The 12,632-nt window shown below is 43.7% G+C and overlaps 1 protein-coding gene across 4 annotated transcripts; it reads left to right on the forward strand.

Moving 5' to 3' along the window:
- Positions 1 to 75: 75 nt before the first annotated feature.
- Positions 76 to 11,721, forward strand: MPV17L (MPV17 mitochondrial inner membrane protein like). 4 transcript variants are annotated; one of them, XR_012647762.1, is made up of 5 exons: positions 76 to 414; positions 4,324 to 4,397; positions 5,646 to 5,675; positions 5,863 to 7,793; positions 9,093 to 11,721. XR_012647762.1 is itself a non-coding variant. In XM_075010883.1 (4 exons), the coding sequence occupies exons 1-4, from the start codon at positions 102 to 104 to the stop codon at positions 6,040 to 6,042; spliced, it is 597 nt and encodes a 198-aa protein (XP_074866984.1). In that variant the 5' UTR covers positions 76 to 101; the 3' UTR covers positions 6,043 to 11,721. The 4 variants fall into 4 exon arrangements, 3 of the variants coding, with proteins under 3 accessions (XP_074866984.1, XP_074866985.1, XP_074866986.1); XM_075010883.1 differs by having other exon boundaries at positions 5,863 to 11,721; XM_075010884.1 differs by having other exon boundaries at positions 4,327 to 4,397; positions 5,863 to 11,721.
- Positions 11,722 to 12,632: the final 911 nt, after the last annotated feature.

Genomic DNA, 12,632 nt, shown 5'->3' on the forward strand with positions numbered 1-12,632 from the left:
CGGGGCGCGGCGCTGCGCTGCGCTGCGCTGCGCGGGAAGGCGGGGCAGTTCCGGGAGGTTCGGGGCCGGGCGGCTGCGGCTGCGGCCGGCGCGGGGAGCCCATGGCCGGGCCGCTGCTCCGGCGCGGGGTGCGCCGCTTCCCCTGGCTCTGCAACGTGCTGCTCTACGGCGGCCTCTTCTCGGCCGGGGACGCGGCTCAGCAGCTGCTGCGGCGCCGGCCGGGGCAGGAGCCCGACTGGGCGCAGACCCGCCACATGGGGCTGGTGGCGCTCAGCTTCCACGGGAACTTCAACTACGTGTGGCTGCGGGGGCTGGAGCGGGCGCTGCCCGGCCGGGCGCCCGGCGCGGTGCTGGCCAAGGTGCTGTGCGACCAGCTGGTGGGGGCGCCTATCGCCATCCTGGCCTTCTACACGGGTGAGTGCGGCCGGGGGCTGGCCTGAGCCCCCCCGCAACCGCTCCCAGCTCCAGCCCTCTCCCAGCCTCCTCCCTCCGCGCCCCCTCATTGTCCAATCCCCAGCACCGTCCTGCCCCCCACACCTCCCATCCCCCAGACCCTCAGGCCCTCTCCCCTTCTCCACCCCCCGGGCGCTCCTCATCATCCTGCTCGCCTTGTCAGTGTCATGAGCTTCTCGTTTGGTGATCAGACAAAGGGATCCTTCAGGGGGTGCTTGAGAGAGGAAGCCCAGAGCTAACGCACCAGGGATCCCGGTGCTGAGGGTGATGGATTGGAACCCCAGGGGTGTCACACGTTTTGCCCATTATCCGGTGCAAACCGCCTAGTCGCCATGGTGAACACAGATGCGCAAAAATGACCTGCTTAGTAGGATCAAATAAACTCTGTGAATAGGATTGAAATCTCTGGGTATTGTGCTGTAATAGCACAGCTATAGGTTGTCATCGGGTAGATATACCGTAAACCCGCTATTTAACGGACTAATGGGGTGAAGGGCTGTCTGTTCTTTCTAATAGTCTGTTAAATGTGAGCGTTTACCCCCCTCCCCACAGGCTCCCCCAGTCCCATCCCAACTTCCCCCCAAAAAACAACCTCCCCAAAACACCCCCTCAAAAAGTCCACTCAAAACACTCCTCAAAGCCACCTCTCCAAAAAAAAAAAAAACCCAAACCTCTGCCACTCACTGGCTGTGGTAGACGAGCCGCCAGAGCCCACTGGCTGGAACCGTCTGGCCCCTCACAGGAGGAGCTGCCTGGCTGCCTGCCACTGGAGCTGCCTCACCGCAGGCCACCGCAGGGGCTACCGCACAGCCCGGAGGAGCCACCTCAGGAGCATCTGGTGGCTCTGGCAAAGGAGGTGGCGGCAGCAGAGGCTCCTCCGGGCTGCAGCGGGTAAGTCCCTTAATGTTTGGGTGGGAGTGGGGCAGGAGGGACTGTTAAGATTTTACTGATCCCTATTTAGCGGACTTCAGGAACAACAGGGGACATCCATTGTTTCCAGAGTCTGCTAAATTGGGATCCGTAAACTGAGGTTTTACTGTACAGGTAGGCTACATCTACACGAGCCCCGAACTTCGAAATGGCCACGCAAATGGCCATTTTGAAGTTTACTAATGAAGCGCTGAAATGCACGTTCAGCGCTTCATTAGCATGCGGGCGGCCGCGGCACTTCGAAATTGACGCGTCTCGCCACCGCGCGGCTCCTTTTCGAAAGGACCCCGCCTACTTCGAAGTCCCCTTATTCCCCATGGAAACTTCTCTAGTTCAACATGGCTCAGGTTCCATGGAATAAGGGGACTTCGAAGTAGGCAGGGTCCTTTCGAAAAGGAGCCCTGTCGGGACGAGCCGTGCGGCGGCGAGACGCGTCAATTTCGAAGTGCTGCGGCCGCCCACATGCTAATGAAGCGCTGAATATGCATTTCAGCGCTTCATTAGTAAACTTCGAAATGGCCATTTGCGTGGCCATTTCGAAGTTTGGGGCTCATGTAGACATGACCGTAATAATAGACGTGTTATACAGGTTGAGCCTCTCTAGTTCTGGCACCCTTGGAACCTGAGCCGTGTTGAAGTAGAGAAGTTTCTGAACCACGGGAGGTCAATGCAAAGTGCCAGCGAGTCTCCATTAATGCAGAAAGTAGGGGTGCTGCAACACTCTGAGGCTTTGCGCCCTGCATAGCCCCACATCTCAGGGTTTGGCTATGAGGGGAGCCCTAGAGTTCCCTCCATAGCTAAAGCATCTCCTCCCCTGTACCTCTCCTCTCCCTGGCAAAGCAGGAAATGGAACTGTTAGGAGACCTGAGCCCCAGTGCCTCTCAGAAGGCTGAGCCTGGGAATGGAGCTATGGGGCTGAAGCCCTCAGCCTAGGACTCCCCCAGGGCTGAAGCACTGGGCCACCTTGCTCCCGTAGGGCACAATCCTGGAACCCTGACCAATGTTCCCTCTTATCTTCTCCATCCATGTGTGGATTTTTTCCATCCATGTCTGCAGTACATTTTTACATGCACCAAAGCATGTGCGAATGTGCATCACCAGTACAAACAACCTAGCTGTGGGTACTCTGTTAATCAGCTGGGCAGCATTTGAATCACTCATTGAGCAGCTGCACAAATGCACAGCTTAAAGGAAACACTGGCCCTGCTCCACCACCATCCCCCACACCTCATCCTTCAGCCCTATCTCTAGCACCCTATGTGGATGAACTCCATAAACTCTTCTGCAGAGCTATGAAGGATTTCTGAGTTAAAGTCAACTTCTATTCCTAAAGTCTCTGTAACTGAGTTTCTATTGTATAATCATATATTTAACATGACCTATGAGGAGAGGCTGAGGGATTTGGGTTTATTTAGTCTGCAGAAGAGAAAAGTGAGGAGTGATTTGATAGCAGCCTTCAACTTCCTGAAGGGGACGGGGCATGTGCCGGAGAGGATGGAGAGAGGCTGTTCACAGTAGTGACGGATGGCAAAACAAAGAGCAATGTGCTCAAGTTGCAGGGAGGGTCTAGGTTGGATATTAGGAATACTGTTTCACTAAGTGGGTGGTGAAGTTGAACACATTACCTTGAAAGGTAGTGGAATCTTCATCCCTAGATACTATTAAACCCCGGCTTGACAAAGTCCTGGCTGGTATAATTTTAGCTAGGATTAGTCCTGCTTTGGGCAGGGGGCTGGACTCAGTGACTTCCTGAGATCTCTTCCAGCCCTAGGATTCTATGATAATTTAACCCCTGCATAATGCAGACCATAATTTTTAATTTGGTTAGAGCGCATCTTTTAGGAAGACATCCAAGGCTCCTAAATTCCATTCATGGGAATTTGTTGCCGGAATAGATTCTCTTTAGTGGTCAATATTTGCCTCTTATTTCCAGTTTGAATTTGTCTACCATTTAACTTTCAATCATTGTTGCAGGTGCCCAGTTCTCGTCTGGATCAGGCTCCTTTTCTGTCATGATCTAACTCCTGTGTGTGTGTTCCCAGTACCATAACAGGCAGTAGATCAGCTAGTGTGTGTATAAATTTCAAATTGCTGTCCACGGTATATTAAACAAATACATTTTAGAACTACTCTACTTTTCAGATTTGGACTGTGGACTTTATCATAGATGTTGCCTATAATGTTAAAAAATTACATTTTGACCACTTAGTCATCTAATCCTCAGCCAGATGCTGAGCTCTGTCTGCACTGTAGTTGCTGCTGCTGCTATCATGGATGACTTATCAATTCTGTTTTTGTCACGGTAGGTGCAGCACAGTAGACAGTTTGGATCACATCTTTAGTGTTACCACTGAAGATTAAGAGAGATGAGTTAAGAAGTATAAAGCAGTCATGCAGAACGTTTGCTCCCCTTTACTGTGGCTGTGTCTACACTAGCATTCCTCTTTCAAAAGAGGCAAGCAAATGAGGGAAATCAAAAATGCAAATGAGGTGCAGATTTACATATCTGGTGCCTTATTTGCACATTCTTTCGAAAGAGCTTCTTTCGAAAGAAGAAAAGCAGTGTAGACATGGTTCTTTTGAAAGTAAACCCCATTTTCAAAAGAACACTTATTCCTTAAAAAAATAAAAAAAGGAAGAAGGGTTCTTTTGAAGATGGGGTTTACTTTCAGATGAGCCCCATCTACACTGCTTTTGTTCTTTCAAAAGAATAATATGCAAATGAGGTACCAGGTATGTAAATCTGTCATTCATTTGCATTTTTATTTCCTTAATTTGCATGCCTCTTTCAAAAGAGGAAAGCAAGTGTAGACACAGCCTATGACTCTATCTTTGCTTTCCAAGTGACTTTTAACATTGTGACAGAATGTGAAAGGTCTGATACAATATATAAATGTTGCCCTTTTTGCAAGTGTTCTGATTGTGCTAAATTCTTGCTAGCAGGCATGAGTATACTTCAGAGGAAAGAAAACATTTTCTCTGACTGTAAGAAGAAATTCTGGAATACATATAAGGTGAGGCAAAGGGTTGATTCACCTCACTGTTAAGTAAAGCAATTAATGTTACTGAATTCTACAGTATTCTACAGTTGATCAAAATAGGATGATAGCCTCCAACATGGTTTATTTTACTTTTTGCTTCCTCTCACTTCATTTGGTATTGCTAACATCTCTGGTTGTGGAAACTGAGTCCATCCTTAAATTGTGCAGCATATGTGTTTACAAAAGCACCTGAATCTGTGTCACTGACAATATCACAACGTAAAAGAGATAATTGTGCTCAAGGGCTATAAAACCATTTATCCTGAGAAAGAACCACCCACTGGTGTTTAGTTAATAATACAGTTGGCACCATTCACTTGACCACCTGTTAATAATATTAGCCACAAGGACATCTTTTTAGTTTTCACCCTGCACTTGTTACTGACAGTTTCACCTTCTTTTAAGAACATTTTAAGACTACTGATGTCCAATTTTCACTCATTTTTCCACATGAGTGAAAACAGTGGATAGGTGGTGGTAGCAGCTAGCTGTATGTTAAAGCCTATCACAAATCCTAAAACAACACAAATCAGGGACTTTAAAGATTTTCCAGGCCTTGAAAGAAAAACGTATCGTTAGAAAAAAATAGTATAAACATTGCAACATAGTCTGCATTTCACCTCTCATCATGAAATTATTGCACTATGAGGATACAGAAGCATTTTTGTCACTATGGAGGATGTTCTTTTAACCAGTGACAACTATGCATTTGTAAGAATATTTAGTTTAACAGTGTCCTACTGATCTTGCTTACTCTGACTAAATTAATCAGTTCAGTTCTAAAACAAGCGTTAACAGTATATAAGCAAGTAAAAGGAATGCTGCAAATGTGATATCAATGTAAAGTTCAGTGGTATTTTTCATCCATAGTTGAAACAAACATTCACTAATTTAAACATTTGTTCACACGTTTGTTATATGGGTTTACATGTCAGGCATCAAGTGATTCTGAAGTTCACACTGTGATCAGATTTTTCTATATGAACTGAGGCAGAATAATTGTTTAGACATTCTCAGTGATGCAGCTGATGGGGTTATTTTCAGTTTTAATAGTACCACCTTTTATCTGAACCATCTAATTTGAAATTATTAAATTTGTTGGGGGTATTTCCTAGTCCTTGTTAGGGTTAGGGTTAGGGTCAGTAAAAAGGATTACTTGAAATAAATCTCCATAACTGAAATATGTAATAGTGCTTAATTAACCTATCACTTTCATTTCAGACTGGGCTGATGTACTGGCCTTTTGTACAGGTGAGTTTCATGTTACTGTCAGTGCTAAACCCATAACCCTTTATTTGCCATACAGTCCTATCCTACATTTTGGCCACCCAGTGCTCCCATTGAAGTCAGTTGAATTTTTGGGTGTGTAAGAAATGTAGGATCAGGTCCTAACTACATTTGGAGTAATAAGTGAACTCTCTCTCTCTTTCCAACACAGCTTTCAAATTTCGTTCTGGTGCCTGTTTACCTGAGAACAGCTTACACTGGCCTCTGTGGTTTTCTCTGGGCTATCTTCATTTGCTTTTCACAACAGAGTGGTGATGGTACAGCAAAGTCAGCTTTTATGTGGTTCCAAAGAGAGAAGCTCAATGCAGATGGAAAACCGTCAGAAAAATGAGAAAATTGTTTAATGGAATATTTATTTAAAATGGCTAAACTGAGCTTATAAAAGACAGTGAATTTCACCATCAGCTTGTTGCTTTGTTTTAAAATTAATCTTCATCCCAATACTCTTTGATGGTTAAATATACAGTACAGTAGTTTGGTTTTTCACCTGTTTGTTTACACTGAAAAGAGGCCCATTGTATATTGGTTTTTAATTGTTTTCATACTGCCAGCTGATCTCTTCTGGGGACTTTAGCCACTTGATTATTACAGGGCAGTGAGAGCATTTTCACAACATGGTAGCCCGACAGCCAGAAATATTAATCTTTGTTTAATTTTTAAACAACTTCTAATTGCTAGAAAAGAGAGACAGAACATTTAACTCATTAGTGTTTACACTTGCCAGTTGTTATGAGAGCAAGATTCCTTTTGCGTTCACTGGAGTTTTCTCTGAATTGCAGTCTAGGGTGTTGCATCAATATTTATTCTGCAAAAACTGTACTTTATTAATAGGAACTGATGACATTTTTTAAACTCTTGTCTTAGCCTGCAGTGAAACTGTGCAAAGACAATAACTTAGCCTTGCAAACTTTACCAGCCTAAACATAAAATCTTTGTTTCACCCTCTGCAATAATTGGTGACAATGAAAAATTAACGATTTTTATGTACTTGTCTGTTTAGCATAGTTGCCCAAGGGAGTGAATGAATGGAATTTTCAAGGCTGGTGTAGCTATTGAATTGTTATTGCTCTGTGTTTATTTAATATCCTCAAGATAACGAGGCAATGAAAAGATGGGTTTATTTATTCTGCGGAGTACTTATAAAAGCAAAATTATATTTCAGTGTTTGTACTTCTTTTTAGTGAGCGTCATAATGTATGAAATTTATTATAGCTGTAATACATAACATTCAAAACCAAATTAGAAATAGTGTGCTCAAATTAATGCTTTTTGGGATAATTCTATTACAGGCAATGTTTTTATTTTTATTTCTGTGTGTGCCTTCAATGTATAGTAATGACTGCACTCACATGGGAGAAAGGAACCTGGGAAAACGCCACTGCAGAGACAATAAGGCTATGTCTGCATAGCAGCCCTATTTTGAAATAAGGTATTCTGGAATAGCCATTCAAAAATACCTATTTCAAAATGGGGTATTCCTGAATAGTTCAGTGTTCCAAAAGATATGTGGGCCCTGCACCTTTCTGGACTACCCTGGATTGACGTTGGTGAAAACCCTATGGATAATCCACAGGCGCTTGGAGAACCATGGAGAAATGGTCCTTCCAATGAATGTGCTCAGAGGCTAGATGATCTGGTGTCAGAATTGGACTATGAATGCCATCTGTTAACCCTCCACAGTTGGGGAACTCCTTCTGTGCAAAGCTATCCACAGTTTCACTTATGTTACCCAGTATCATGGTCTTTTAGAGCAGGATGTGGCTGAGGGTGCTGCACACTTCAATCAACATGAGTCCAATAGTCGACTTTCCCATTCAAAACTGATTGATAGCTCATCAGGAGCTGTAGACACCTTCCACAGTACCACTCCCTTTTCCACCCACAGGGCTGCTCTCATTCTCTTGTTCTTGTGCCACAGGTTGGGGGCGAGCTCATCACACAGTCCTAAGAAAATGACTTTCCTCATTCAAAAGTTCTGCAGCCATCCAAGACTTGAATGATGTGATCCCACCACTCAGTGCTTGTTTCCCAAGCTGACTGTGCCCGGCACCTCTGAATGCCACAAGATATTTTATGTCATATGTATGACACATGGCAAGCTCAGTGTATGACTCCTTATCATAATTTTGCATCTTAAGGAATAATTTGACTGCCATTCATGACATGTTAGTGAGACCAATCAGCATTTTCTTCAACAGTTTGTGATCCATTCCTGCAGAATGAGGAGGCAGAGTATGCAGCAAAAAAGTAATTGAAAGATGCTGCCAAATGCAGACAGTGGATGGCATGTGAAGCAATGCATCATGGGACATTGGGACAGGACTCAGGATGCCCCATGACCACCTCCCTTTGCCTTCCCACAAACCTCAGTGGCAGAGTAGGAAGAGGTGCTTTGTGGGTAGGTGCCCAGAATGCACTGCTCTAAATGCTGCTTCACATGCCACAAGTGTGGTCATACTACTGCATGGGCAGCTAATAGTGTGAACACACAACACCAGTTTCACTGCTGCAGTCTGTGAGCAGTGCTTTACATCTGCCAGTGAAGACAAAGCCTAGGTATGTATAGCAGAGCCAGCCAAAATATGCCCTGCAGGCCACCTGTGGCCCACTAAGCCACTAGATCCAGCCCATGGGTACAGCAGGATCCTCAGTCAGGTTCCCTGCCTGAACTGCCCCCTGCATACCTGTCAGGAAAGCTGGCTGCAGGATACTGTTTGTGTGTGAACAGCTGTGAGCTGGGGTGAAGGGGAGAATGCTTCATATGCTGCCCCCCCCAGCATAATTTTGCATCTCCCATTGGCTGGTTTCTGGCCAATGGAAGCTGACTTTGAAGAACAGGCAGCAGTCAAAGGACTGCTTTCCCCATTTGCACTCACAGCTGTTCACAGATGCACATGTTCCCACAGCCAGTTGCTCTGAGCGGTCTGTTAGGGTATGGAAGCCTGGGACCCTGCTGGGCTGCTGGTGGGAACTGCCAGTGTGGTATCAGTGGTGCCTGGCAGACAGAGCAGCAAAGGAAATATATTGGACTCCCCAGCCCTGTAAAACAGCATGTGGAGATTAGCATCCGTCAAAATTTCACGTGTTAGTTTTTAGATACACTATACATTGATCACAACATCAGTGAGTGCTACTTGTGTTAAAATGTGTGTGGAATTCAAACAGGAAAAGAGAATACAGTGAAATAACGTGGAATGCTTGGCAGTTTATTAACACTGCTTATCCATCCTTCTTCGTATGCAAATTGCCATTTCTTTCTTAAAATATAAATCATGTAGCTGCTGTTGAAGAAAACAGAAAGGCTAGACTTATTATTTAGAGGTAAAACATTACAAATGGATTTCTGGAATACAGTGGTCTCCTGTCCTGCTTGATTTTCAGTTTTGGCTCTACAAACCAAGAAGAAAGGCAGCTTAATCAGTGAGTTGGGGATTCCCCAGTTGCAGATGTATCTTCAGGTGGCACAGAGACAGGAACAGTCCTGAGGCTTTTCTAACTACACTGGGGACTGACTCCACCTGTCCCCATTCTTAGAGAAGAAGAAAGGAAATTTAAAACCATCTTTTCTCATCTTCAGCTGCACTTGGGGGGGAAGGAGTTATGATCCTGTAAGTTTAGTTGTTTTATTACAGATTATTTTATTTTTATTTTTATTATTTTAATTTTATTGTCTTATTTTATTACAGGTTAACATTTGTTAATACTGTAAATTATTTTTGTACATAATATTAAAGAGATGTGTCAGATGATTATGGGAAAGGAATACAGAAGAGAAAAAGCTATGCATGTTACAGGTTAAAACAGGAGATGAAACCCTTTGGGGCTTTAGATGTCTTTCTAGGGTGAAGCAAAAGTGGCTCAATGAATGAGTCTTTGTAAGCTCCTTGCAGGCAGATATATGAATTGATGGACTAGCAGCAGCTTTAGGTCAAATTCTTTCAGATTTTCCATAGATATTCCAAGGCTAAACAGGATCATTGTAATCATTTAGTCTGAGCTCCTGTATAACACAGTTCATAGAACTTCCCAAAAATAATTCCCATAGTAAGAGTTTTCATCTTGTAGCCCATGTCTAATGGGTCCTTAAGAGACCAAGACTGAAAACTGACTGAACAGAATTCTATTATATATAGAAAAAATAGTTTCCAAAGGGCCCACACCTCCATTTGAAAATTGTTGGACTCTGCAAATTGAAAATAGATTGAGAAGCATTGTTCTAAAGAATATCCTTTAGAAAAACATTCAATCTTGATATAAAAATTGCCTGTGATGGAGAATCCGCCGTGACTCTTCATAAATTGTTCGAATATTTAACTACCCCCAGTAGCCAAGAGAGAAAAGCTCATTGCACTTTTCCATCATGAAAATGGCCCCATATTGTGTAAGAGGACAGTATGAGAGGCTGTACTGAATACAGTGGAGTCTTTTTTTTTAGTGTATTTCATCTCATCTACTAAAAACACTGTTCTAGGGAAACAGAATGAAAATCCAAACTGGCCTCCCATTGTAATGTATACATTTCACTTGTGGTGCTGATGAACCTCTACTTAGCATGTAGTTGTTCAATATGAGAAGGTTCCATTGTAGAAAGTGTTTTTTAAAATGTAAGAGGCGGATGGATCAGGAGGGCTTTTTGGCCTTGGCCTCAAGCTCAAGGGGGGCTCAAATTTAGACACTTGTTAATTTTTTGGCATTTGATAAGTTTTATAACTCTGTTTTATGGCCTCCCTCAGTAATTAGTGCGTTTACACTGAAAAGGCTATAAAAGCACTTGTTAAATAAAAATATTCAAATTATGTCTCACTTGCTTTGGTGCCTTATTTTTTCAAGTGTCTTTTTTTTTAATTTTGATTATGACTAGGGGTCTTAAAAGCTGGAAGTGGCCCAGGCCTCTCTGTACCTCTCAGTGATCCTGCCGGCGTCTAAGAAAAATATTGGATTTACCTACAGTGTGGTGTGTGTGGAAATATCATGAAGCTAGAATGACAAATGTGACAGTTGGAACAGTGATGGAGCCCTAATTACATTGGAACATCCATATAGTAATATTTTACGTTTATTTATGCAGTATTTTTCATGTGAGCTGCTCAAAGCCTTTACTGAATGTTAAGGGAGAAATCCTCTTCTTAGCACCCACCCAGAGTAACTGGGCTGGGGATTGGTGATCTTTGAGAGGGCAGAGAGAAGTAATCCTCTCCTAGAGAATCTGCCCCAGGCCTACTTCCCAGCCTCAGGAAGAGAGTAGTCTCTGCAGCTCTGGAAGCCCACTCCAATGCATGGGGGACGGAGAGAAGGATTTGGTCAGCGACCCCAAAGATCCTGCACCCAAGGAGCCGAGCAGAGAAACAAGTATACATTGAGCAGGGCTAGAACATGCATGGTTTCCAACTCATGAATTTCCAAAACCTTTATACGCAGCACAGTTACAGTGTTCAACAGTGCCTGAGACTCTTCGCCGTGGGGAGATGGCAGCTTTATTTAGCCCTTCCAATGCCTTTTTCTGAGAGAAAAGTTGACTGGGGACAATGAGGCAAAAGTGATTGTGCATGGCTGTACAGTGAGCATGTATTCGAGGATTCTCATTCCTGAACTCCTTTGCTTTTATCTGTAGACCAGCTTTTTCCCCCAACTACGCTTGTCTTAATAATGGCGCCACAGGCATTTTAGGCAGAGCGTTCTTTCCCTGACTTTAATCTTTCCCACTAGTGGATTGCTTATGTAACATCTCCAGCCTTTCTCCCACCCTTGATGAGAGGCTGAGTTAGAAGAAAAAATTGACTATTTTAGCTTTCCTCTCCAGTTTGTGTTGTTCTTCTCTAACCATTACTTTAACAGGCCCATTCTACAGCAAAAACTGCCATATAATTCAAACTGTGTGGTTTGTCTGTGTTAGGATTGCCCTGATAGAGTCTTGATAATGATGGGATTTGATATCTCACTCTTTGAAACAAGCACCACATCTAATAAAGTATACTCAGCTGCTTCCATTTCATGCATCATATACTTTTATTTTCACATCCAAGGCACAAGATTGTTAGCTGTACCTGAGCTGTCTTAGCAGTTCATTGACAATGATTGAAGGACGTTACATTCATTATATGTTCAATTGATATTGTCCACAGTACACAGTGATGAGAGATTCGTAGTGTAGTAATTACATCTGCTGCTATGTGGCAGTACTTGTACTGTTCTGGTGCATTATATCTCTTGCTCAGTAAGTAGGATTCTGAAAAATCAATGGGACATGTGCTTCTAAGTCACTTGGGGATGAATCTTTAAAAAACAACAAGTTCTGTGGCACCTTATGGACTAACAGATATTTTGGAGCATAAGCTTTCATGGACAAAGACCCGCTTCGTCAGATGCATGAGTGGGGGCGTTCCAGAGGAGGGTTTAAATATATGGTCTTATGAAAAGGAGGGAGTCCCAGTTGTTGCCAAGGGCCAGAGTTGACAAGGTCAGTGATTAATGTGGAGTTGTGAACATCAAGAGAGGAGAAATCAGGTCAGTTCAAGTCAGGGAGCTTGTGGCCCATTATCAGTAGCTAATGTGGAGGTGTGAACATCAAGAGAAGAGAAACTTCTTTTGTAATTGGCCAGCCACTCCAGTCTCTGTTCAGTCCTTGGTTGATGATGTAAAATTTGCAAATGGATTGCAGCTCTGTAGTTTCTCTTTGGAGTCTGTTTTTGAAGTTTTGCAACATCAACCAAGGACGAACAGAGACTAGGAGTGGCTGGCCAATTACAAAAGAAGTTTCTCCTCTCTTGATGTTCACACCTCCACATTAGCTATTGATAATGGGCCACAAGCTCCCTGACTTGAACTGACCTGATGTCTCCTTTCTTGATGTTCACAACTCCACCTTAACTGCTGCTGATGGGCCATATCCTCCGTGACTGAACTGACCTTATCAACTCTGGC

Source organism: Carettochelys insculpta, chromosome 16, assembly GCF_033958435.1.
Source record: "Carettochelys insculpta isolate YL-2023 chromosome 16, ASM3395843v1, whole genome shotgun sequence".
NCBI classification, from domain to species: domain Eukaryota; kingdom Metazoa; phylum Chordata; order Testudines; family Carettochelyidae; genus Carettochelys; species Carettochelys insculpta.

Bases quoted from the DNA above. Each gene is read 5' to 3' on its own strand.
- MPV17L (XM_075010883.1), top strand. From the start codon at position 102: ATGGCCGGGCCGCTGCTCCGGCGCGGGGTGCGCCGCTTCCCCTGGCTC. The intron at 4,398-5,645 runs GTGAGGCAAAGG...CTTTCATTTCAG, and splicing joins AATTCTGGAATACATATAAG to ACTGGGCTGATGTACTGGCC. The intron at 5,676-5,862 runs GTGAGTTTCATG...TTTCCAACACAG, and splicing joins TGTACTGGCCTTTTGTACAG to CTTTCAAATTTCGTTCTGGT.